The sequence below is a fragment of the Rhinolophus sinicus genome, linkage group LG09, assembly GCF_036562045.2.
Source record: "Rhinolophus sinicus isolate RSC01 linkage group LG09, ASM3656204v1, whole genome shotgun sequence".
NCBI lineage: Eukaryota > Metazoa > Chordata > Mammalia > Chiroptera > Rhinolophidae > Rhinolophus > Rhinolophus sinicus.
In genome coordinates, this window is record NC_133758.1 from 106269649 (window position 1) to 106297523 (window position 27875).

The following is a 27875-nucleotide window of genomic DNA, read 5'->3' on the forward strand; positions in this document are numbered from 1 at the left end:
ACTTTTATGGTATGATATTTCTCTTAATACTCATCACAAGTGTGTAAGACAGGTATTACTGTCTCCATTTTAGTATATGTGTTGTCAAAGCGAGCACTAATGTCTCCATTTTGCAGGTGGGGAAAATGAGGCCTCAGAGATTAAATTGTCTGTGGTCACCAGAGCATAACTAGACATAATAGTATTTAAGCCCAGTTCTCCATGATTTCAAACCTTGTGTTTTCTTTCGCAACATATGTTTGAGACAATAATGTGTGTGGAGAACAGAGAAGAAATTTTTTAGGCAGTGGTGGGTGACCAGGCTGGAGAGGTATTAGGTTTCTGCAAAAGTCATTGTGGCTTAAAAGGTTAAAAATAATTACAAAAACCGCAATTACTCTTGCACCAACCTAATAAGATGGGATCAGACCAAGTAAGCCTTGATTCTAGAGGTAGATGGTTGACATTGACCTTAAAGGCAATTGATATCATTTCAAGTTCCTGGATTGTGATGGAAAAAATCTTTGTGGAAACGCTGGCAGAGACGAGGACTGGTTGATTTAGCCTCCCCATAGCGTGAACCCCTCACTCCAAACCCAAATGAACATACAACCTAATAATATCCATGTACTTGCTTTGCAAATGCAGCTTAGAGGTAGATCCTCTCTCCTCTCCTTCCAACCAGCATGCATCCTGGAAGTGCTGTGCCTATGTAGGAGTTCTAGAGTTGCCACTGCCCAGCTAGGTGTGCCGGACAGACAGGAAGAGGGGCCAGAGCTCTGCAGAGAGGCCCTTGCCAGAAACGAGGTAGCTGACCTTCCCATTGGAAAAAGGCAAGAGAGTTTCCCACCGGTCTTCATGAGTATAGTAATACGAGGCATGCAATTTCCTTGAAATCAAGTGCAGAAGTTATAGCCGTTATTTTAAATACATGCTGGGTTTAAAATTTGCTTTCACATATTCCTAAATTGTGTGTCATTTTTCACGTGGTTGAAACCAAAGAGGCCAAGTTCTAGACTTTTGAAAGATTTTTTTCCACATCATAGAAACCTGAGTCAACACATTTCCTTATGCTCACGGAGTTAATGAACTTACTTATTAATATTTTTGTAGCACAATTCAAACATGATAGCCGCTCATTTAACTACTTCTCTCTGAGCAACAAAAGCTTTAAACTACATTGCACATACCTTAAAGTTCTATGTGCCCGTTGGGAAAATATATGTGCTCGCTCCCTCTGTGTTTAGAAGCCCCCCATAAACAGTGTGTCGAGTCTACCGCTCTCACCATCTGGTAGCTGACATCAAGTCCCTCGCTGGTTTCCTCCAACAAGGCAGCCTTGTATGAATGTTTGCAGTAACATTTGACAAGCTTTAGTGATGCGGTGGGGATTAGGCCCCGCTCCTGTATTGTGCTGCCTCTCTGGTGGAGATTTCTCAGAATCCAGGCAAGTCTCAGATTTGGAAAATTGCAGTAGCTCAGCTTGGAAGGAAGCAAACATGGGAAAGAGCAGTGAATTTCTTCTCTGCAGGCCTATCCATTCTCATGTGCTATGAGAGGTGGCCAGTGACCAGAGTGCATTCAGGTCCCCTTAGTGACATAGAGTGCCATGAGTCAGCATATTGTCAGCGTGTTTCTCATCTTCAGTATACTTACTTAGTCGAGCGTCAGAGAAGCCAGGATAGAATTAATATTCAAGCAAAGCTTTGGATTAGTAACCGAATAAAAGCCACATGGCTCCCTTGCTGTTCTGCTGAGTGGCGATCACCGTTTTATACAATAGCCAGATGTCCAGCTTTGAAAGCATGTTACTCAAAAAGAATAAACTCAGCTTGGTTTTCATAAAGGAGAAAATGATGGGTCAGATCTGTCTGTTTCATTGATGCAGGAGACTAGAAGAGCATGAAGCATGGGAAGACCACCAATGCAGAGACCACCAGTGCAGCTGGGGAGGTGTCACACTCATTACAGAGCAAGGTAGAGGGAAGAACACTGACCCTGGAAAAGAGAGACCTGGGTTCATTTACACCCTTGCTCTTTAGTAGCTACTCAGCATTAACAAGTGATCTAGGTCTCTGAAATTCAGGTTTTAAATCTGTAATATAACATACCAGATTAGGTTGTGATGAGAATTAACCAGAATATAGTTAACAGATTAAAGTGGGAACCTAATAAGAGGTAGCTAGGTCAGAGTGACTATGGCCATTTGGATCAGAATGGCACCCTGTGACTCCTTTGATCAGAATGATGCTCAAGGACATTTGGCTCTAGATCTCCACTGGATAAAACAAATCAATATGGTCCAGTATTTCTATCTGGAGACTAGATAGAAATGCACTGAATCAGTTGCAGGCAATGAGAGAAAATCACAGCAGAGACAAAGATGGGATAAAAGATGGGGTATGTGTGGAAAATGGGGATGTATCACAGATCAAAACCCAGTTATGTATCAGAAATCTCCAGCGTCAGATCCTGACAAGTGAGTGGCACATCCTCTGAGTGATTCAGGTCAGCCAATTGACATTGCAAAGAAGGAAACAGCCCAAGCCATTTAAAGGCAATTCACCCACATTCCTGGGAAGATAATATCATTAAGGCCAAAATATCACTTAACCCAAGAGCAGAATTTTTTTCGAGCAACCATAGAACATTCCCAAATATAGATCATATCTTGACCCATAAAACAAACTTCAACAAATTTAAAAGGATTAAAATTGTAGAAAGCATGTTCTCCAAAAACAATAGAATCCAACTAGAAATCAATAACAGGAAAACAACAGAAAAATCTGTAAATGTGGAAGTTAAACAACACACTTCTAAATCTATGGGTCAAAAAGGGAGTCTCAAAGGAAAATTTTAAGTACCTAGAATTAAACGAAAACAAAAATATAACACATCAAAATATGTTGGATACAGCTAAAGCAATGCTGAGAGGGAAATTTACATCATTAATGCTTATGTTAGAAATGAATAAAGGTCTCAAATCAATGACTTAAGTTCCTACCTCAAGAAACTAGCAAAAGAAGAACATAATAAATCCAAAGCAAGCAGAAAAAAGAAAATAATACAGATAAGAGCAGAAATAAATGAAATTAAAAATAGAAAAACAATAGAGAAAAATCAATGGAACAAAAAGCTGCTTATTTGGGAAAATATCAATAAAATTGCTATACCTCTAGCAAGGCTGACAAAAATAGAGAGAAAACAAAAATTACCAATATCAAGAATAACATAAGGGATATCACTACATGTAGTGCAGCCATTCAAAAGACAATAAGGGAAAAAACTTTATGCTCATAAATTCAATAGTAGAAGAAGTGGACCAATCCTTGAAAACCGTTAACTATCAAAATTTAACTAGGATAAAATAGGCCATCTGAATAGCCCTATAGAAACTGAATTTATAATTTGAAAGCTCTCAAGAGAAATTTCCAGGCCCTGATTTCAGGTTTCAATGGAGAATATACTAAACATTTAAATAAGACTTAACACCAGTTTACCATAGTTTATTCCAGAAAATGAAAGAGTAAAGAATACTTCCCAACTCATTTTATGAGGCCATTATTAACTTGATAGCAAAACCAACAATAAACAGAACAAAAAAGAAAACTACAGACCAATATCTCTCATGAACTTGATGCAAATATTCTCAACAAAATATTCGCAAACCAAATCTAAAAATGTACAAAATGAATTATGCACTATGACCAAGCAGAATTTATTCCAGGTATGCAAGGCTGTCTCAACGTTTGAAATTCATTCAGTGTAACCCATCTTAACAAGTTAAAGAAGTGACGATTTTATCAATTGATGCAGAAAAAGCATTTGACAAAAATCCAATACTAATTCCTGATTTACAAAACTCTCAGCAAGTTGGGAATAGACAGGAATTATCTCAACTTGATAAAAAGGATCTACAAAAAAAAACCTACAGCTAACATCATACCTAATGGTGAAAGACTGAAAATTTTCTCCCTAAAATCTTAGGAAAAAATGTTATACAACATGGTACTGAGAGTTCTAGCCAACACAATAAGGCAAGAAAAATAAATAAAAGACATACAGATTGGAAAGGAAGAAATAAAATGACCTGTACTTGCATATGACACAGTTGCTTATATAGAAAACCCTGCCCCCAAAAACACTACAAGAAATAACTCGCAATAACAAGTGAGTTTGATAAAGTTGTAAGATAAAAGAAAAACACACAAAAATCAATTGCATCTCTATGGACTAAAAATGAACATAGAAAATCCAAAATTTAAAACACAGTGTCATTTAAGTCTCTTCAAAGAAAAAAAAAAATGCTTAGGTATGTGTTTAACCTGCTCACAATCTGAATGCTAAAAAATATAAAATGTTGATGAAGAAATTAAAGAATGCTTGAATGAGATACATACTATGTTCATAGATGTAGCTTCTCCAAAATGATCAACAGGTTTAATAAAATTCCTATCAAAATCCAAGCAATATTTATCATAAATATAGACAAGCCTATTCTAAAATTTATATGGAAAGGTACAGGCCCTAGAATAGCTAAAACAATCTTGAAAAAGATGAAAAAATGGGAGGAATCACTCTGTGGGATATTGAGGCTTACTATGTAGCTGCAGTAATTAAGACAGTGTGGCATTGGCAGATATAGAAACATAGACAAGTGGAGCAGAATAGAAAACCCAGAGATAGATCCACACAATTATGCCCAACTGATTTTTGACAAAGATGTACAGCAATTCAATGGAGGAAGTAACACATAAAAGGAAAAACTGATAATTTGGACTTAATCGAAAATTAAAACTTTTGCTCTGGGAAACCCATGTGAAGAAGATGAAAAACTAAGCTACAGATGAGAAAAACATCTTTTCAAATCACATATCCAACAAAAAGTAATATCTAGACTATATAAATAACTCTCAAAACTTAACAGTAAAAATAAAACAATTTAATTAGACAATGGGCAAAAGACATGAAGAGACATTTGACTGAAGAGGATATGCAGACAGCAAGTTAAGTACATTAAAAGATGTTCAACATCATCGGTCATCAGTGAAATGAAAATTAAGACTTCAGTGAGCTATCACTGCACGTCTATCAGGATGGCTAAAATAAGAAATGGGGACAACGTCAAATGCTGGTAAGGATGCAGAGAAACTGATGACTCATACATTGCTGATGTGAATATAAAATGATATAATATTTACTCTAGAAAATAGTTTGGTGGTTTCTTATAAAATTAAACAACATGTTGGCTTATTCCTGTGTGTGTGTTCTCTTAGTTGTCACCATGTTGAAATTTGTTTTGAGGAGCAATTGGAATAAAAGGTGTTGTGTATAAAAAAAAATAATAGTAATACATGTGCAATTGCCATCCAGGACAGCAATTGAACTCTCTGGTATTTATCCCAGAGAAATGAAAGCTTACATTCACACAAAAGCCTGTCCACAAGTGTACACAGAAGTTTTACTTGTAGAAGATGACAACTGGAGTCAGCCCAAACTGGTGACAGATTAAACAAACTGTGGTATATTCATACCATAGAGCACTTCTCAGCAATTAAAATAATTTTTTTTTTAAAAAAAAGAATTAACTCTTGATACATGCAACAACCTGGGTGAATCTCCAGAGAATTATGCCGTGTGAAAAAAGCCAGTACCAAAGGTTACATGCTGGGTAATTCCATTTGTATAACATTCTGGAAATGACAAAATTATAGGAATGGAGGACAGATTACTGGTTGCCAGGAGTTATGATGGGGGCAGAGAGAATAGGAGTGAAAGGTGGGTGTGGTCATATAAAAACAAAGTGAGGAATCCCCATGGTGGTAGAAGCGTTCAGTATCTGGACTGTGGTGGTGGATGCAGGAACCTGCACAGGTGATAAAACTATATGGAACTTACACACACACACACACACACACACACACACCTGGAGAGATTGGAATAACACAGGTGAATTAGACCAATGTCATATCCGGTTGTGATTCTGTACCATAGTCTTCAGAATGTCACCACTGGGGGAAGCTGAGCACAGTACAGAGTGATGTCTCTCTCTGTATTATTTCTTATAATTGCATGTGCATCTATACTTACCTCAAACAAATCAATAATATTACCTCTTATTTCAATAATCACGTAAGCATTTGACAATTTCTGAAATATTAACTGTGTTCTATATGTTTATGTCAATCAGATGAGAATAAATGATATCAGAATTTCATATTGATTAACTCAGAGAGTCTTCTGTTATGAAAAGCTAAAATGTGGTCAAACCTGCCCAAAGCAGAGACATAGACACTGACTTACCAGAAGATACTGATCTGAAACAGTTACGTCTCCTCTCTAAGGGTAAAGGAGACAAGCAAAAACATCGAGCCAGATCTCTGGTCTAAAACCAGACAGCACATGTTCAGTTCTCTCCTCTCTCTCTGTCCCTCTCTGTCCTGAGGAGCTGGAACCCCATAACCCATCGACACAGAAACTGCCTTAGATTGATTTGGGAATGCAAGTATTTAAAGTACACATTTTATAGGCTATTGACTGAAATAAATTGTCTGGAAATGTACATTACTGTGATCATTCTTACTCATAAAGATTGAATATTTTAGATTGCGATGAGAATACATTTAGTTAAGGCTAGTGACCATTAGGCATCCATCAGGAGTGGAGTCAGAAGCCAATTCAGCCACTCATCAGAGGGCTCTTGGACCTACAAATCATGTCGCGGACACAATGGCTTCTTGCACTTACACTGGGAGCGCTGTAGGCTGGGGGTCTGTGACTTCGACACTGCACATATGTGACTGTTATTTAGAACTCTCCGAGGTATAGACTTACATTACCATCTGCCATCTAGCTGCTGTTTACATCTGCCTTAAAAGGGGGGTTGGGCATAATCAATTAAAGTGTGCATAGAGAGCCCTGGAAAAAAACACCCCCAACAACGACCTGAACTTGGGAGAAGTACATATGTCTATTCAAAGGGGAAATAAGGAATTCATACTCTCTTCTTTCTTTGAAAATATTCCCTTTGAACTTGGGAAGTTAAGTGACAAAAGAGCATTTTAAAATTCCTAACACAATTCAGCTCCTCTGAGGAGCCTCAGAAGTAATCTCAATTTTATATGCTTTAACATTAATTTAATAATAAATGAGACTTGATAAAAAATTTAAAACTTTTCCTCTATGAAAGACTCTGTTAAGAGTTTAAAAAGGCAAGCTACAAATTGGGGGAAAACATTTGCAAAAATATATTTCTGATAAAGGACTAGTATGTAGAATATATAAAGAATTTTCAAAACTCAACAGTAAAAAAATCAAACAATTCAGTTAGAAAATGGGTGAAAGACAAGAAGAGACATTTTACCAAAGAAATTTACAGATGGAAACTCAGCACATGAAAAGATGTTTAACATCATTAGTAAACAGGAGGATACAAATTAAATCCACAATGAGATACCACTATGCACTAATGAGAATAACTTTTAAAAATTGTAACAACACTGAATGCTGGCAAATCTGTGGAGAAACTGAATCACTCATAAGTGACTGGTAGAAATATGAAATGATGGAGCCACTCTGGACAGCAGTTTGGCAGTTTCTTAGAAAATTAAACACTCAATTGCTATAGGAGCCAGTATTTACACTCCTGGGCAATTATCCCAGAGATATATTTGCACAAAAGCCTATACACATAACAGCTTATCTGTAACTGCCAAACACTAGGAACAATCCAGATGTCCTACAAGAAGTGAATGGTTAAACTTTGGTACGTACCATGGAGTATTACTCAGCGATAAACAGGAACAAGTTCTTGACACGTGAAATGAATTGGATGAATCACCAGGAATTATGCTGAGTGGAAAAAAAAAAAGAGCCAAATCCAAAAGGTTACATAGTGTGATTCCATTTGCATAACATTTTTGAAGTGACAAGATTATAGAAATGGAAAACAGATCAGTGGTGGTCAGGGGTGAAGGGGGAAATAGCTCTTGGAAAATATTCCCTTTGAACTTGGCAAATTAAGTGACAAAAGAGCGTTTTAAAATTCCTAACACAGATCAGTTTCTCTGAGGAGCCTCAGAAGTAATTTCAACTTTATATGTTTTAAAGTCAGAAGGGAGAGTGAAGGAAGGGGAGGGGCGAGGAGAAGTGCGTGTGCCTATACAAGGGCCATTGGAGGAATCCTTGTGGTAAGGAAACTTCTGTATCTTGACTGTGTCGATATCACTCTACTGGTTGAGATATTATTATGCTATAGTTTTACCAGATGGTCCCAGTGCAGGGAAATGCTTAAAGTGTACAGGAGAGTTCTCTGTATTATTTCTTACAACGGCATGTGATTCTATAATTATCTAAAAAAATAAAAAATAAAAATAAAAAAGGTTGAATTAAAAAAAAAGAATTGAAGAGTTTAGGAAGAAAGTATATTTTTCCAACCAAGTTTGGAAATAAAGATGTTGTTAACCCATTGGCCAGCAAGGCTGTCAATAAGAAGAAAGAAGCAGGCAGTTTGGAGCACAGAGCTGCCTCCACGGACCTCCCCTCAGCATCTAGGGGTCTCCCGTCCTAGCCAGGAGCATTGCCTTTTGGCAGCCTCCATCTCTATTTAGGAATTCCAATAAGGACCAAGACAAACTGGATCAAACAAGGAAGCCCATTCCCTACTGATCTGTTACCATGGCCTCTTAAGAAAATCTAACCCTCGGAGCCAACCTCACAATGAGTTTACTACTGGTCCGGCCCTATTATTGGGGATGTTGGCAAATAGCAGCGACCAGCAGATTCTCAAAGCCAACGAGGGGCTTGTCAGGACCTGTGCTCTGTGCAACCTCAGGAAGGAAAGGAAATAACAGGCACTCATACCTCTTCTGTGAGACTCACCACCCCCCTCAGCCACTTTCTGTTGTGGCAACTTTGGGGCAAGCCACTTAACCTCTCTGGGCCTCAGTTTCCATATTTGCAAAGTGAGGCCCAAAACATCTACTGCTAGGGTTGTCCTGCATATTAGAGGATCTAGCTGGTCTGTCTGGGTTTCTCCAGCCCAGCCGTGCACACTAGGTACTCAAAACACAACTCTGTGTATTGTGTTTCTGCAAGGGACAATTATTGCAGTTGGGAGCAGTGGCTGTGAGATTAGTCCTCTTTCCCTCTCCATCCCCCTTGCCCTGGCGCCTGAGAAACAGAGCATCCCCATGGCAACAGCAGCAGCTGGTCCCTTGATAAGAGGAGCTGGAGCCGGGCAACCGACGCCACTGCAGCCCAGGAGCCGGCCCAGCTTCAGGCAGGAACCTCACCCTCCCCGTCGCTCGCCTTCCCCTCCCAGCACCTGCTCTGATTGGTAAGTGCTTCGGATTTTCACTCTGAGAACTTTTGGGGGAAGAAAAGCAAGTTTCTGGTAAGGTACAGGGTTTTTGTTGTTGTTGGGACAAAGAAGGCAGCAGGAAGTAGCTGGGAGGAGGGCATGCTTTCTGGAGCAAGGCTAAGCTGGGGCTAGGTGAGGAGCAGGAAAAGTCACCACTTTCCAGTCGTTTTTCCAAGGGAGGTAGAGTCCTGGGATCTGTAAGAGCCGGAGCCCTTGCAAATTAAATTGCGAAGTTTCAAGATGGTACAGTGTAGCTGCATATTCACGCAGCAGCTTGGGGAGGCTTATCTTTCCAAGCAGGGGAGAGTGTGCTTATCAAAACCCTCTCCGTGTCCTACTTCAAGGAAGAGTCACTCCTCCAGGAATACTGCACATTTAGGTCTTCTAAATGCACAACTTTGACTTTAAAATGTGGCCCTTTTGGACTTGAATTCAATCCTCCGGTTAAAAAGAGATATAACAAAGGATATGAATTTTACATAACCAGAGGGTACTGTAACCAGACACCGCCTTGTGCTGTAGACTTACCTTCTCACTTTTTATTCCACCAAGTAAACCCAAGCTTGATTACTTTGGGGAAATTCTTTAGAACACCACACAGCTGTCAGCTGGCTCCGGAGTATTACCATGCTCCCACAACCTAGCAATGGGTGTTTGCTGTTGGTCTGTACCTTGCACTCTTATGATCTCATCATTAGATTCAGAAAAGGCCAGAGATTGGACAAGGAAATGATTCCAAGCATTCAATTGAGACATACATATTATAATCACAAGGTAAGGATTGATAGAGCAAAGAAGGCAACTCACATTTCTTACAGTGTTAGTATGTGTGCTGGGATCAGGGCTGGGAGCTTTGCACATTAATATCCTCAACAACCCTGGAGAAGGGCCACTATCAGGCCCATTTTAGAGATGTGGAAACTGAGCTTCCAAGAGGACATACAACTTTCCCAAGTTCCCCCAGCTGGAGAGTGGTACAAGTAACCCAACAATTATTTCTACCTCATATTGCCTTGCAGCACCAAAAGCTTGCAGTCAGTGAGGAGTTTTCTGTCTGTGAATTAAACTACGTATTGTGACACCCAACTGAGAAATCTACTCAGTGTTAAAAGAAAGGACAAAAGGCCCAGACCAGCTTCTGACCTCAAATTGAGCTGACCCAGCTTTTTTAGCTATAGAAATAGTACTACTCTCTTCCTGAAGTAGTAACTGGCTCTGAGCTAGTGAAGGCAGGCTCCCCTAAATGTCTCCTCAGCATTAGCAGGCTGTTCTGGTGTCTGTCCTTTTGCAGCTCGGTGGGATTCCTTCCCCGGCGGCACCCGGGTCCCTGGACATTTCAGTTCCTGCTCTCAAAAGAGAAGGTGACTTATGTCATTAATAACCCATGTATATTGCAACGTTAGTAATATAGCACTTCTCTTGGTGATATTTGCTTTACAAGTGTTTCTCTGTGGTAAAAACAGGGTTTTGTCCAATGTAAGAAGTAGCAAGAGGAAGTTGCAAGAAGTTTAGCATCGGGGTCTTGAAAACCTCCTCAACCCCTGAAACGATGTCACTTTGCCTCTTGTACATGCTGCACAAAAACCACCCACATTCTCTCAAACAACAGTGGAAAACATAATACCGACCCACACTTCTTTATTCTCTCATTGAGACACCTGAAACGTTTTGAAAACCAAAAGCTTTTTGTTGTTGATAAGTTCAACATAACATTTCACTTGGTAGCAACACCTGACTGACAGGATATGAATTTTTTTGCAGTCTTTAGTTATGCCATGTAGTCCAAATATCCACATTTGTGCTGCAGAAGTAAGGAATGTGGTTTGGGTGCTTCCTGAGACCCCTCTGGGGTGTTACATAACAAAAATTTCCTGCTGTCCGCAGCACCTGTGGCTCCAGGCTTTTCAGGTGCGTGTGGGTGGGCCGGCATTGACAATCACAGTAGCAGTCCAAGACGTCACTGTGTGCGTGTTAAAATTCAAAGACCACTCCGAAGCAGTCAGAGGCAAGAGAATGTTAGAGGGTCACAAATCTTTGTACTAGAGAACAGTTATGAAACACCCCCAAAGAGTCTCCTAAGGCCCTAGCCCTTTGGTTGGAATCTGAAGACCCAAAGAAGCAGGTACTTAGGTCTGAAAGAAAGGGCTGGTGCTTCAGAAAGTTCCCAGATTACAGCACAGCGAGCCACTGAGGAAGATGATGAAACCTTCCCAGGGCAGTGCGACAAGAGCAGCGTCCCTTCCCCGGTGCTTGGGGTGGAGACTGAATTAAAGAGAGGAATGCAAGGGCAGATGAGGAATAGGAAAGAGAAACATTCTTTTCTTAGTCAAGAATCAGACCAGCTCATGTCTTACAGGGGCTCAATCCTAGGGGGCACCCGTCCTCACTGAGGACGGACGTGGAGAGTGGGTAGGGCGATGGGGTCATGTCATGCTGACGCTCAGCAGGCAGATACAATGACGAGGGGTAATAAGGCGATGCTAAACTCCAAATCTCTCTCTCTTCCTCGTAGTTGTTTTTTCCTTTCTGGGAAGGTTTTCTGCCCTGATTGTAATGACATCATCCATGATAAAAAGTGTCTTTGAATCCCAGGGGCAAAACACATCCCTGCCCAGACAGAGTACTTTTGTAATGGAAAATCCCAAATCTTCCAGAGTTTTTCAGTTATACACCTGGTCTTCAGCAGGCAACTGTTTAGTTAGGTAGAGACCAATGTTACGTAACAATGGCTGCCACTTACTCAAGCACCTACAACATACAAAGCATGAAGCTATCCTATTTCATCTTCAGAGTAACTCTGTGAGATAGACACTATTATCTCTATTGTACAGATAAGAAAGCAGGGTAAAAAATGAGAGGGTGGGGGCAGAAAGGGACATACGTCCCTGGGCGCCCATCTCTGGGCACACTCCCAAGGTGCCAGCCTTTGCAGAATCTATCACAGCAGCAATAGCTTGTAGGGAGAATGGGTATTAAGGATTATGTTGCACTTGGGCGCCATGTACTCTCACGACATCATGAAGATTTAGCTACTTCATCAAAGTCGTACGTCATTTTAGTGAAAGAGCTGAGAGGTAACCTTGATCTAGTGAAAGAGCTGAGAGGTAACCTTGATCTAGTGAAAGAGCTGAGAGGTAACCTTGATCTAGTGAAAGAGCTGAGAGGTAACCTTGATCTAGTGAAAGAGCTGAGAGGTAACCTTGATCTAGTGAAAGAGCTGAGAGGTAACCTTGATCTACTCGACTTGAAAGCACAGGTTTGAATTAAATGACCATCTAGTGAGCCATGTGATCTAAGTACAAAGAACAGCTTACCTTAGGCTGCAGAGCTGGAGGGGGGGCACTGTTGTCAGGTAGGCCTAGCATAGAAGGTGGGAGGCCTGATGTCAGGTGATGACGCTGACTCTTAAGCATGTCACTAATGTTTGGTCACTTGAACCTCTCACTTGAGCCTTAGTTTCTTCTTCTGGAGAATGACTATCTTGACCAGGTTCTGCATGGCGTGATTTTCAGCCCAAAGCCTATGACAGAGCTGACGTCTTTCTTCCCCAAGAAGAGGATTGGTAGCTAAGTAGGGGCACAGGCCATAGCTGAGGCTGTAACTTTGCCTCTAGACCTCAGCACTGACTCCCTCCTCCTGAGAGATGGTCCCATCGCTTTCCTTTCCACTCAAGCAGGTGGGGGCTGGCCACCCAAGTTAACAGCATACTTCCTCCTGGTCCCAGGGACTTGGAAGTCTCTATACAAACACTAAACACAGTGGTCTAAATTGATTTCTGCTGCAGTCACTCAGTACAATCAGTCTGCTCAGAGTGACACTAAAAGCCGGGCTCAAGTAATCCGCTAATGGCTCCATCTGCTATGCAATGATCTCAGCTCAGAGGAGGAGAAGCCCTCCAACCTTTTCAGAGAAAACTGGCTTATTCCTCATAAGACAACTGAGTCGAACTAATTCTCTGAGCTTGAAATGTTAACACAGCTGGTTTGCATGCCAGGGATCCAGAAATCAAGAGAAGAGGGTAAGTGAGGTTATTTTAATCTTATTCCTCTCCAACCATTGTTGGCTATGGCAGGACACGAGGAATGAACTATGTGAAAAAACTTAAGAAACAGAATCTAGGCAGGCTCCCATGAAGATTTCCTGTAAATTTCAATGAACTCATCTCTCATTCTGACTTGACACGGGTCTATCCTAGATCTCCACTTCTCCTGGACAGTGGCTACAACTAATAGCTCTGGAAAGTTCAATGGATTTGTGGTCTAGGAAAGATGAGAAATGGGGGGCGGGGGCGAAGGGGAGACATTGCTTTAATGTCAGGAATCTGCAGGGAGAAAATAAAGATCTATTTCAAGATTTAGTTTTTCTCCTACCACGTCTCTATCACAAGGGTAATATGGATGGGGAGGAAGTCTCATTACCGTTACAAGATGTAATGGTCGAAAACCAGAAGGCTTGTTCAATTGGGGATAAAAAAATTCCCTTTATTTTTAAGAGACTTGAGTGTCTAGTAGAAGTCTGCAGAAGTGGGTTTGGATCCAGTCTTGGCTACTTAATAGATGTGTGATTGAATACATTAGTTAAATATTCTGAACCTTAGTTTTCTCATCTGTGAAGCAGGCATCTTACTTTGCAGAACTCAAAAGAGAAAGTATAGGCAAGGTTTAATCAAGATTTTCTGTAACTCTCAGCTAACTCGTTTATAATTCAGAGTTGACAAGCATTCATTCTGAAATTCCCATAGTGCTGCTGAGAGAGGGCAAATATTGAATATTTGATACATGACAATTACCGATAAAGTCACATGTGTATGTGCATGTGTGCACGCATGCATGCGTGTGTGTGTGTGTGAAAGAGTGTGAGTGTTTCATTTATTTTGGCTTAAATCTTACATTAGAGCTTCTAGTAGCTAAGTAGAAGAAGCAGGCTTGAAAAACAGGATTGAATTGGGAACATAATAATAGGTGCTCAATAAATATGCTCATTTAACAAGTGAATGAAAGAAGATATACTAATGGCCTTGTGTCCTATAGCTCTGTAGTGCTGCTGGAGAAATACACACCAACCCTCCTTTGATGATGTCCACTGAGCAAATGCAGCCACTGGAGCTCTCAGAAGACAGACTGGACAAGCTCGACCCTCACTGCAGCCACTTAGGTAAATGCTCCAGTGGGAATGTCAGTAGTGGAAGTCGGAAAGAGGGGCTCTCTGCCATTTAGTTTGCAGGCAAGTTGGGGGGAGGCCCCTTGGAGCCTGACAGTTTGTGCCTTCGAAGAACAGCCAACACCAGATGGACAAATAGCCAGGGTCTGTGGGGTCTGCCCTGTAAATATTAGTTGAAGCACTAGAGAGAAGTTCATAAGAGTTAAAAAAAGAAAGAAAGAAGGCACTGTCATCTTTTTGGGGGATCTGAAAGGGTTCCAGGCAGAGCATTTTTGTGACAATAAATGGAATGTGGCAGTCTAGCTTGTTTCCAGTATTTCCCCGGCATACTTGCACCCCATGTGCAGTGCCAATAAAATATTTCAAATATCTCTCTTTGCCTATCAAGACAGAATTTTAAATAGCCTTTTTCTGCTTTATTGTCAATCTGTTTCCTTTCCAGAACTGACTTTTTGCATAACCTTTGTAATGAAAATACCAGAAACATTTCTGCCTCTACCCATTTCTAAAAATGAGACACTCAGACTTTTGATGGATGGGTCTTTTGCATATTCATAGCCTTTGTTTATGCCTCGCCTGGTTGTAACTCCCCCAGCCTCTCCCCTCTCCCCATTTGCCATCAAGATAGTTTATGTTTGAGATTTCTCCAAAAAGGGGAAAATGTGTAATTGAAATCAAAGTCAAAATTGAAGCAAATGTCTTGGTCTCTGTACCGTGGACTGAGCTGCATCCTGGGACTGAATGGGGACCCGTGACTAGCCCATATCACCCCGGTTGTACCTCCCGAGACCCCACAGCAGGGCAGCACCCATGCTGAGCAACGCTCATTCCTTCAATAAATGTCTATGGCATGTCTAACATGGCGGAAATTAACTGCACGATGTGGTAACAAATCTTTCAAATTGCGTTTTCAGCCAGGCATTCACATCCCCACGAGCCTGGATTTAAGTCTGATGCCACTACCTGCCTTCAGTATAACCTTCAGCCTTTTATCTGGCCTTCTAAACCTCAGTTTCCTCATCTGCAAATTGTAGCATTGGTGTGAGAACTAAAAGAGATAATGTGTTCAGGATGATGTGAATATTTAATAACTGGTGAAACGCAGGCACTGACAAATTAGAAAACATGCTGGTGCATCCCACACGCTAGAATGATGTGAAATCCCATAGTACGTAAATACTGCTCAGTAAAGTTCCCCTTTCACCTCTTTTTGCATGTATGTCAACTTGAAAGCATATAGTCTAATACCTTATAACACAGTGCAATCTCAATAAATGTTTATTAAATTGAAACGATTGAATAGCAACTATTAAAACCTTTTACGTGAAAGGAAATATTTACTACTATTAAATATGGCTGAAGAGAATGGTGTTATTTGAGTTTTGGTTATGTATTGTGATGTTTTGATGATGCAGCCATTACAATGTATAGTTAATAAATATTTATGATGGTAGGTTCCTCATGTATATTGGGTTTTCTAAACCAAAGGGTCAGCCAGATATAAAGCCCAATAGACCATAAGTAACTTGAAATCAAGGACCATTTCTTGTCTTTTTAGTTCTAGAGTTTAGCTCAAGGCCTAACATACAATAGAAGTTTAATCAATATTTATTGAAATGACACAGGTTATGTCTAGATTCACAAAACTAAAGTGAAAAGGGTTTAACACATTTAATCCTCAATGTTTGAAAGAAATTGACCTGAATATTTTCATAAAAGAGAAAGAAAAAGAGAGAAAGAGAAAGGAGAGAAGGAAGAAAGGAAAGAGGGAGGGAGGGAGTTGAAAAGATCCAACTAATATCTGAATTTCCCCAAATTCATTTATAGTTGTAGGTCTACCCAGACTGTATCCAGGCGATAGTCAGTTTTCAGAGAAGATAAATAGCTTTATTGCCTTGTAGCTTCTTTGAATCCTAACAGAATAGCTCCTTACACATAAGATGCTTGAGTTCATTTATTCAAGCATACATTCAACAAATATTTGTTCATTGTTGCTAAGGAGATAAAACACAAGATACCTGTCATCAAAGAGAGCAAAGAAGACACACGCAGAAATAATAACTAGATCACCTTTTAAAGGTGTTACATGAGCAAAAATGCCGTGGGTATTCAGAAAATGAGAACGGGCACCCAGGACTGGGGTTAGTTTGGAAGGACTTATGAAGTGGGGCTAAGGGCGCTTTCCTCTGGGCCCAGTGGAATGTGTTAGCGGGTGAGTGATGGCCAGAATGAATGTTTTGAGCATCTGAAATATAGTGAATGTATCAGATGCTTTATCAATATTAGCAAAGTTAGTTCTCTCTCTCTCTCTGTCTCTCTCTCTCTCTCTCTCTCTCTCTCACACACACACACACACTGATTTAATATTATCTCCCTTTAAAAGCTGAGAGAATAGTAGTTCCTAGTAATTAAGACCCAAGTTCTCAGAACTAGCAAGTAACAGAGTCAAGATTTGAACTCAGATCAGTCTCACTCCACCTATTCACCATTCCACATGCATTTATTGGAAGGAAAGGCAATTAAAAATAAAATTACAAAAAGGATATAACCCTTAATCTCTAAAACAGCTCTTTCTAGAGCAGGGGATGAATCATTATAGAATGAACAAGTTCTAGAACCATGACAGAGGATCTCAGGGGAGGGCAACATAAACCAAAGCGTAGAGGAATCAGAGAGAAAGAGAAAGGAGGAAAGAAGGTACGTCAATGGGTAAGTGATCAGATTCATTACGTATAATGATATGTGATGATGGATCCAGGCCTCAAAAGCTCTGGTGATGTAATGCAGGGGCCTGAAAAAAAGTAGAGATAAATAAGAAGACAAGAGGACCTTGGGTTAAGATTAAATAAATTAGCTAATATTCTGAGCCTTAGAGTAGGAGGGGAGCAAGATCCAAGGGGCAGATAGGAGGAGGGCAAAGCCAGGGCAGTGAAAAGACCGACGGTGAAGCCCAAGTGTGACTCATCGGTGTGATTTGGCTGATCACAGACGTACAGTGAGAGTAATTTGCTGAGTACCCTACGGTAAGACCCAAGAGAGCAGAAGGCTCCTACTGACCCTTGGGGTCTCCAAAGAGAGCAAGCCTTGAGCAAAGGAAGTTAAGAAGGAGCATTTGGCACAGAGAACCCGTTCTCCCAGCAGAAGCATAACTCGAACCCACTCTGTGGCTTGCCTACCAATATCTTAAAGTTCCTCTTGTCTTGATTGTTCATCCTATTTGAGTTCTCTTCACTGGGAGTTTCACAGAATTTGAGTTTTCCATTTTATTATATGTATTCATACACAGCTATTAAGTTTTCCGTAGAAGAGACCAAAATAAAGGCTTGTGTTTCTTTCTCAGATCCATGCCTTCTGCCCCTTTCAGCAGGTGGATTTGGAAACCAACCAGTCTGTGACAAGCCCCTTACTCATGTCATGCTCTGTTTTTCTTTGCATCTTGTCAGATGATCTTTCAGACCAGTTCATTAAGGACTGTGAGCTCAAAAAGAAGCCAAGAAAGGGGAAAAATGCACAGGCCACCCTGAACATTGAGTCAGACCAAAAAAAACCGAGGAGGAAAGATACACCGGCACTGCACATCCCACCTTTTATACCAGGTAACGAACGTTGAGGTCAGTGTGCACATCTGGAAAGGGAAACCGCTTGCCACCAGATCACATTGGTCTTATAATATTTCCTGACAAATGTGGATTTTTTTAATTGTTGGTACGTGCTCTGTATCTGTCTTAGTTACAATATGTCCAGCTGCAATAGCCCATAAATTCAAAAATATTAGTGGCATAACACACTACAAGTTTAGTTTTTCACTCACCAGTAGTGGAAGTCGGGTCAGGAGAGGCAGGCTCTGCTCCAAATGGTCATTCAGGGCCTCCGGCTGATGGGGTCAAGACATCATCGGTCCATGGCATCTGAAGGCACCATGCACATCAGCATCCTGTAGGCATGAGGGACACAGAGGCCACAAGTGACATCACTTCCTACAGTCACGGGCCTCTCCTGGCTGCCCAGGCCAAAAGCTAAATGGTTTGGTAAATAGCTAATGTGTCTCTATAACAAACTTGCATGGGACGTGTGACACTCTTGTTCCCCAATGTTTTGTTTTGTCTTATTTCCTTCTCTCCTTCCCTCCAGGCCACTTATTTAAAGTCCTCTCAATTCACAACCCACTCGGAGGGATACAAAGCAAATAAAATACAGAGAGTTCTGGGAAGGACCAATGTTACCCCAATAAATTTAATTTTAAATAAGTAAATAAATTAACAGAAGCACTGAAATACACAGGAAGAAGTAATGTCATAATGGAGGTCCTTAGTTAAAGACCTCAGGATCTCAGTCTGGGCAGTGAATTGTGGAAAATTTATAGAGGGGAGACTGTTTTTAGAGAGTTTATAACTGGAGAAAAACTTCACAGGTAGAAGAGAGATGAGAAAGCAGGTGGGTGGAGGTAGAGAACCAATTAAGTCATTGATGACTGGAGCATGTGGCTTGAGGGTCAGCAAATAATCCATGTCTCTGACAAGGATGGCCTTTGGAGGCAATGACCCTGGGCTCCATTCCTGGCTCTGACACCTGTGAGCTGAGTTACTGTGGGTACATTCCTTTGCTTCACTTGCCTCAGACATGCAATGGTGGTAGTATCATTAAATTCAAATCAGGCACGTAAAACCCTTTGCACAGAAGATGTTCTCTGGGGTAGCCTCAATCAATACTAATTCTTATAAAGGAACTGCTTTTATGAAAATAAGTTTGAAGAGATACACTGACGCCCATCACCAGGTATCTGTGCAAATATGGATGCCCAGCTCTTGTGTACGAGCATATCTATTTGTATTTGACTGTCTTTCTCCCTCTGTTCCCCTAACTATGCAGGTGTGCTTTCAGAACATGTAATTGAAAGATATGAGGTCCAAGAGAGACAGCCAAAGGGCAAAATGAGTCCAGCTCTTCATAACACTGACCTGGAACAGAAAAAGCCAAGGAGAAAAGACACACCTGCCCTGCACATGTCTCCCTTTGCAGCAGGTAAAAGAGCTGGCGCAGGCCATTTACAGGGGGTGGTGGGAACAGGTCAAGAGCATTACCATCTGGAGGTGCCACAGGCCTGGCCTCTGTCCTGGTCCAGCAGTCTGTGTCACACAGAAGTGCTCTGGGGAGGAGCAGCATTTACTGCTGTTTTCAGGTTTACCCCCGTTGGCTGCTTCCCCAGGGCTAACACGGAGATGGAGCGAGAGTCAGAGCATTCCTCATGCTTCAGCAGAACTGGTCAAATTTCCTGAGTTCATGAAATAGAAATGTCAGTGGGTCCTTGAGAAAAGTTGAAATACCCTCTTCCCTGGTCTTCTGTGGATCATACATCCTATAGCTGCTGGCTGATGCTCTGAAAACACCTGGATCTATTGATCAAATCCTCAAAACAAGAGAAAGAGAGAGGGAGAGACAGAGAGATGCAGAAATAATGGTAGATATCTTAATATGTATCAAATCAAACCAAGAAATCTTGCTGAACCTCGTGCATTAACCCGGGTTGGAAGGCAGTCAGTGTATAGTCTTGTCCTAGAGAATTTCATGTGCAAGTTGGGGAATAAGACATGTACATTCATGATTAGAGTGTAAGACTGTGTGTATGTGTGTGTGTTTGTGTGTGTGTGTGTGTGTTATAAAGAAAGTTGGGGGGCTGGTAGAGGAAAACGTGTACTAACGTCTATTGAGACCGTACTAAATGTTAGGTACTGAGTTTGGCATTCTCATGGATTTTTAAAAATCAACTGAGTAACACAATAAAGTAGCTATTATCCCCTTTACAAATAAAGAAACTGAGCATTTGAGTAACAGCCATTTTGAAGTCTTCTGTGGATGAAGTTGATGGATGGATGGCTGACTGGCTGATGGGATTGATGACGGAATAATTAGATGATAGATGAATGGATCAAATTATGTTCAACATCAAACACTGGGGTTCCAACCCAGGTCTGTCTCATCTGTGGGCAGGTTTTCATTGCACTATGCTATGGGTTGGATTTTCAGCATTATAGATACCCAGATGGCACATTTTTGGGAGGAGATGGCATTTGGTTGTTGCAAAAAACCATGTTCCCCCATTATTTCATTTGATAAAGAAAACACTTGGAAAGACAGCTCAGAAGAAGACATCATGAAAAGGCTGGCAGGGCTGCAGACAGGGTCAATGATTTCTGAGGAGCAGACCAGGCAAGGAGGCCTGGAGCATGCAGAGGCACATCTCTGGAGAAATAGACCAAGGACCAATTGGGAGGGCCTGAACGTGCCTCAGCCGTGCTTCTCATATGTTACATACATTCCCACCTGCACTGATTCTCCAGCCCATCATGTATTTGCCCCAAGCTCTGCCTCTGCCCAGATTCCCGTCACCTTGAAAGGTTCAGCCAGTGCAAAGACCCCTCTAACTCCAAAATGAATCTCTTCTCTTCTGAACTCACTAGCTCTGTATTAGACACAGGCGTGCAAATACCAAGATATTCTTATTGTTCTTGCTGCTTTGCTGTAGCTGCTATTTAAATTGACTTACGTCAATGACTTGTTTGATGAATTCATGAGACCTGGTCTGGGATTGCCCTATGTCACTGGTACTGGCCTTGATGTCTAGTTCAGTCCCTTACGTATAGCAACACTCAGTAAGGAGGTGCTTTTTTTTTAATATGTTTTACATATATCTGGTAGTCATAATTCTGCAGTTCCACGTTCTCCATTAGGAGATTGATTATTTTCTTGCATTTGTTTTTATTGAAGTCCTGCTAGGGGAAGACGTGGTAGAGGAACGAAAATATTTGGGGGCAGAGAGTCACCTTAGTACATGGCATTGAATATGGGCTTTGGAGTCAGACAGGTCTGGGTTTGATCTCTGGTTCTGCTCCATTCTAGCTTTGTGACCCTGGGCAACTAACACAAACAGTAAGAGCCTCCATCATTTCATCCACCTCTGAAAGGAGGACTTTAAAACCTGTCTCCTAGGATTGCCAACGCGAATCAAGTATATAAAGCACTTAGCACAGTTCGTGGCTTACTGAAAAACCTCAATGGATGTCAGTTCCCCTTCAATCTCTGTTCAACCTCCTATTCTTTGAGATAAGTCAAACCATTCCTGAAGATGAGAATTTTCCTATAAACCTGCTGGTTCAGGGACCTTCCCAAAATGTTGATCTCTGTTTATCTGGCAGTGGATGCTGCCTGCATCCCAGTATCTACATCCTAAGACAGCAGCTTCCATTTGAATAAAAAGTGTTTATCAAACAGGGCAAAGTACACAGAGCTGGAGAGGGGGGCTGTATATCCATAGGCTCTGTACACATTGTAGAATTCCTTGAATCAGCAAATCTCTGTGCTGTATTTGCAATTATAGATTTGAGTTCTATGATTCTAGTTTTTATTAGCATATTAGCTGAAGCACTTTATTTCTGAAGAGCCTTTTAGCAGCTAAAAATTTGGCAATAATCGAAATGCTAGTTAAGCTGATAAGGATAGAGCCTTCAGCAGATGTTCAAAGAGACTCGCATTGGTTTTAATAAGGGTGTTGAGAGCAACTCACAGAGAAGTGCACTCCGGAGAGTCTTCTCTCATTAGCCTTTGGCAAGTGAAGACTGGACAAAGATTTGCTCTCTCTTCTAAATCTCTCACTAACTGCCACCATTCCCCTAGGTTAATGAGCTTATCTGATTGGTTCCTATTGGCAGACAACTCCTCAGTGCGAAGTCATCTCAGGCTTTATGGCCAGCCCAAGGTTGGCTCCCAGCTTGGCATAGAGTTCGTAGGGCCCTCCACCTTGGTGAATTCATGGCAGGGAGCAGTGCGTTGTGATCAGTCAGACCTGACTGAGTAGCTGAGATCTGCTTAAGGAAAAATACGTCTTTAGTTGCAATCTGTGGCAAAAGAACCAGGGAAAGTAAAAAAATCACAAGGCTAGAATCATTGAAACGCGTCCTCCTGGAAAATTGGCCCATTTGGAGGTCAAAGCTCAATACTGTACTTATAGGAAGAAGACTCATATGTCCTTTGAAAGTGACATCTCTTCTGTCCTGCTGCGAATAGAGCATTCTCTCTGGTGTGGTTTGCCAGGAGGGGTGGTGTCTGAGCCCTTAAATCAGAGGCACACGTCTGTAATGCAGGTGACCAGCTTTAGTTAGTGCTCTGAGTGGAATCGTGGCCTAAAACAGCGTGCTTCAAGGCTAATTGGCCCTCAGAAACCTTGGACTGACAGCTTTGGCCTTAAAAACATACCACGCTGTGACATGCAGCCGAGTTCCCCAAACTCTCCTACATAGACAGCAGAAGGGAAGGAACAGACATTTTCTAAATCCCTACTGTACTGGATGTTAAACTACCCTGTGAGAACCTCGCCATTCAGTGGGGGAGACGGACAGATTGTCCAGGGATTCCGACCATGTGAAGAAAACTTGAATGCAGCTTCCTGTCAGGTGTAGTTTGACGCCTAAACGAATGCTGGCCTAAGTCTTTCTGGTAGCATCCACCTCTGTGAGAAATACAAATTCTTTTTTCTACAGTTTTGCAGGTGAATAAACAGAGGCTCACAGGTTAAGGGACCCGCTCAACGTTGAACGACCACCAAAGGCAAAGCTTTCTGGCCCTAAAGTATATTACTTCAGTGACACACCTCTGCCTCCCACGGGAGAGCATGAGGATCTGGTTAAACCAGACAGACCAGGGTTTAGCAAAACTCGTTCACCTTCACATCACCAATAGGACGCACCAAGAATAAGAAGATAGTGGTTATACAGAGACGCTATAAACAGACACCATTGATTTAAGCCTCATTCTTAGCCATGATATTCATGAAATCAGATTTTGATGAACTACCACAGCTTTCTCATTATGAGATACTAAAATGAATGCCTAACTATACCAATACAATGCTAGTTCACTTTCCACTTGCAATTATCTCCCATATCCCTGTGGAAAGCCTAGCCTACTTTGGGAAGGGCTGACCTTGATTTAAACAGACTCCTCCCTTCCCTGAAATCCCAAGACTTTTTTTGCTTTGTTTTGTTTTTTTTTGGTCAGTTGCTCATGTGACTAGGCTTCTAGGATATCCCAAATAATCCGAAAGTTTACTGGGATCCAGGAATTTTAAGGTTCTTGCCCATTTTGATTCCACCCAACATTCGGCTTAATGTGAAGCTATATCAAAGAAGGTAGGACAGAAAGTTTGCAGGCTCAGCATAGCTAACTCCATGCTCTCCCATCAAGATAGCCTGAATTCCAAATAAAACTCCAAACCTCTGTGCAGCTGGTACAAGAGAAAAATACCTCCCACTGTGTTTCATAAGTGATTTATGCAAAAGGCTTAGTTTCATCTAGGCTCTTGAAATTGTTTTCTCCTCCAATAAATATCAGCTAATTGGTAAAGAACCCATATGAACAAACTAGCAACTGCATCAAATGAAGAGTCATTAAGAGCAGCACATAGTTTTCATTAATTTGCTGCTGTTGAATGGATTCCAGTGTTGTAGACAGGCCTCTTGTGAGGCACAGCTTTCCTCCCTTAAGTTTAGATCTTTATGAAATGCTTCATGAACTGAAAGGTCACTAATTAAGAGAGGGGAGTTGGCAGAGATGGGGAGTTGGGGGGGGGGGACACAACTGGCTGGCTGGAGAGGGATGACAGAAGTCATGGAGGACTGGCCTTGAATCATGGCTTCCTTTGTCTTTTTATTAAAAATGAGCCTACTTCACAATTCACATGATGAACAGAACCACCCACACCTCCTAGGATGAGTTTTTCTGGGCTGATGAGCTCAGAAAATTGCACCCAAGCTTCTGAATTTCACAGACCAGGAACCTTTTAAGAACAAAATATTGTGGAGCCCAACATAGGGGTAGCAACTTCAAATTTTGCCTGGTAAGAATGTTAAATAAGCAACCATCTAACATCGCTAAACTTCCATAAAAGATATTTGAATCCCCCAAAGTAGAAAAAGAATCATCTTGAAGTAACGGACAGCTTTTTAACATTGTAGCCATCCAGCTGTAGGAAAAAAACTAATCCGTGCACATGCTGTATTTTCTCACTTTGCTCTGAACTACGTAAACTTTATTAGTATCTACAAGTACTGACATTTAAAAATGGTGTGTTCAGAGCCTCAGCTCAATATGTTTCCCAGATGTTGGTAAAATGTGTGTGTTTCACTCACACACAGACTTCATGAGGCTTACCAGTTCTTCACAGAAGGAAAATAAACTAGCAAATTGTGAAAGGAAGGGAAAAACTGACTTGTAGTTGATCACAGGTGTGGCACAGTGCTAAGCATTGTCACATACTTCTTATTTGGCAAAATAACCCTTTATATAAATATTAGTGCTTTCATTTTACGTATGGGAAAACTTAGGTATGAAGGTGTTAACTGCGCCAACACAGAATGAGTGGAAGAAAGAGAAATGCAAAGCATTTGGACTCAAAAATACATGTGCTTTCCATGCTACAGAGCTGCGTGCACAAACACAGAATGCAGAGAAGAGAGTGAAGGTTGGCTCTGACTTCTAGGTTGAGTGTCCCCTCGTAACCATTGCGGTGTCCTCATTGAGCCACAGCTCCTCTGGGAAGGACAAATAAGGCCACCCAGCTCCCTCTCTCTCAGTTGACAACCTTTAGCAGTTAGCTTTGCAGCCATTAAAAAGTCTCTGGGTTGCCGTGCTCTTGTGCACTGTGTCTCTGCTGAAAGTCTGTCTAATATTTTAATTAGAGGCACTTAATTGCAGATCTGTGCTTTATTTTGCAGGTGTGACACTGCTCAGGGAGGAGAAACCCAAAGTGATCATGGAAGATGACGAAAAGGATGGTGACAAGATTGCTATTTAAAGATATTTCCCCTGAGACCACTTGTAAATAGGTTAGATGGGTTCCCTGTGGCGACCTAGAAAAAAATAGACTTGTTTCTGCTCTCATTTTGTCATAGTCTGCCTTTAAAATCCACACACCTTTTCCCCAGAAGACACGCTATATCAGATGTGCCAGTCACCCCTTTGCCTCTCTCGTCTCTCTCGAATCTGGTTTCTATTCCCACCTCTTGAATTTTCATTTTCTAATTCGGTGGAAAGGAAGCAGATCATCACCCTAAATTATGTAGGGAGTAACAGGGACAGCTCCAGGGTTTCACTTCTGGATCAATTCATGGAACAAAGAGCACAGAGAACATGGGGGTCCTTTATTTATTGGTTTATGCTGCCGGGCGGGACTTGACTTAACATCATCCAAACACCAGTTCAAGTAGGGGCTCCCTGTTGCCAGTTAGGGAGTTGGGAATGTGTGGGTTCTAACTCTGATTGCTTTGGAGAACATGGTCTTTTATCTCTTTTATCCTTTCTCAAGAGTCCAAGTGTCTCTGGTGACATTCCCAAGATTCTTGTAACTGATCCCCTAAAGGTGACTATGTGAGCTGGTGGTCAACCCAGCCAATCACACCTTGACTGAAAATACCAGAAGAGAGTGCTGGCCTATCTGGGAAGCTTAGCAATATATTCTATTTGTCTTTATTGTTCAAAACATCTCTTAACCATGTCGTCCTGAAATCTGTGAGTTGTGTCACAAATGAACCATAACTAACAATAGGTAAAATACCAACATGTGTGATGAATTTACTTTTAAAAAATTAATTAAGGTCAATGGAAGGCCATTCCTATATTTTTAGCATTCTCACTTATTTAGAGCCCAGTATGCTTTCTTAGATGGGAGGGAAAGATGAGGTGTTAGCTAGTGAGCAGGAGCCTGCAGTGTGTGGGTGCTGTGGGAAGGCTTTGCACCATGGCCTTATCCACCACATGATGGAATGGTAGTGGAAAGGCTTATTGCCCAAAGGTAGCAAGGTGGATATTTGAACAGATCCTTCCTTCAAGAGATAATTTGGAAGCTTTATGTACACTCTGGCTCCAGCAGTTCGGTCATCCCTTCTGTCCTGTCCTTCTCACAAACATGGAGAAGATACAGGACCCTGCTGCTAATAAAGATGCTTCTCACCACATCCCTACGTCCCGGTGCATTTCTCCTAAAACTTTCTATGTACTTACAATTTCAAAGAGAAGAGGTTGCAAAAGAGACTCAATGGGATTATTTGTTTTTTGTTTGTTTTTGACCCTCAGAGGTTTATAAATGGTTGAATAAGCCATTAATATTTAACAATCTAGTAAGGACGATGTATGCACAGTTCTAGATTTCCAGATCCTCTTGGAAAAACACCTTGATCTGGCAAACCCGGGCCTGATTAGGAGCATGGCAACCGTCAGCTGGCACTGAGCACTGGATGCCCTATTCAAAGGAACATATCATTCTCCAGCTTGCCATCCTCCCCACCTGGCATATTTACCCACTGGCTTCACCCTCCAGCCTTCACATTTGGGTTTGGAGCCCCTGGGCAAGACCCACTTACACTTTGTGTTCCTAAGGATTCGTCACTTCTCTGATCCTCGCGTTCCACTTCCACTCCTGATAGCCCCAGTCTCAGCTTTGGAAGGAGGCAATAAAATTGTGGCCAGGCTATTGGTTGAGATATAAGCGGTGAAACAAGCCACCATAAATCTTTAAGAAGCCAAAACAAGTACAGGTGTGTAGATAATAGGATTTTCATCACCACCAGCAGCAATTTTTACTCAGGGATTTTCACTAAGAAAACACAGATGCAGCCTCGTCCTAACAGACCTGCTGGCTAAGCCTGGTGTGTGTGGTGGTGGTGGGCGGCTGTACTCCTGCAAGCTATTCTCACAAGGTGTGCTCGATAAACTCGCAGTCTGCTTTAAAAAGCCCTCCCTATGTCTGACTTCCTGGGGTGGCGTGGAACGTAGATTAGCTGTTGTAGACACAAAAGCCTTGTGTTCTAGTCCCAACTCTGCCACACTGAGCAAGTCCCTGGAACTCTCTGAGTCTTGTTTCTTCATCTTGAAAATGAGGATAATAATCCCTACTTGGTCTGCTTCATAGTTTGAGAATTAAATGAGATAATGTATGGCAAAGGGCCTTATAAGCCGAAAAGCCCTGTCCATCTGCAACAGGATAATTTTGAGATACCTCCAGAGGATGGGCTGTGCCTTTTCTATTGCCAAATCCCCTTTGTCTGGGTATTAAATAGGTAGCAATTATGTGGACTTTAATCACAGCATCTGAAGAAGTATTTCAAGTAGAGAGATACCATCACTTCTGTAGCTTTCACTGAAGGACCAGCCCTCCTCTTTCTGGGAAAATGGTCTTCAGCCTCAAAGGAGCAATCACAGAATGGTGAGGGGCAAAGCCAGTCAGAACATCTAACCAAACCTGGACATCACGGGGGTGATTTGGATGGAAACCAAATTTCCTTCACTTCTCCTGACCCATGTGGTCCTTTTCTGGGCAGGTAAAGTA

At 41.5% G+C, this 27875-nt stretch overlaps 2 protein-coding genes across 2 annotated transcripts in view; both read left to right on the top strand.

Annotated features, from left to right (window-relative positions):
• Positions 1 to 5963, top strand: part of ITPRID1 (ITPR interacting domain containing 1) — a 124205-nt gene extending 118242 nt beyond the window's left edge. Inside the window, exon 15 of the mRNA XM_019726211.2 lies at positions 1868 to 5963. Within this exon, the coding sequence (XP_019581770.2) occupies positions 1868 to 1875 (8 nt within the window). The 3' untranslated portion in view covers positions 1876 to 5963. The remainder of the gene's footprint in view (positions 1 to 1867) is intronic.
• Positions 5964 to 9177: 3214 nt separating this feature from the next.
• On the top strand, positions 9178 to 25432 carry PPP1R17 (protein phosphatase 1 regulatory subunit 17). Its single transcript, XM_019726212.2, has 5 exons — positions 9178 to 9316; positions 14371 to 14494; positions 17944 to 18096; positions 19370 to 19522; positions 25267 to 25432. Exons 2-5 carry the CDS (start codon positions 14413 to 14415, stop codon positions 25344 to 25346), a joined length of 468 nt encoding a protein of 155 aa, XP_019581771.2. The 5' UTR covers positions 9178 to 9316; positions 14371 to 14412; the 3' UTR covers positions 25347 to 25432.
• The last annotated feature ends 2443 nt before the right edge of the window (positions 25433 to 27875 follow it).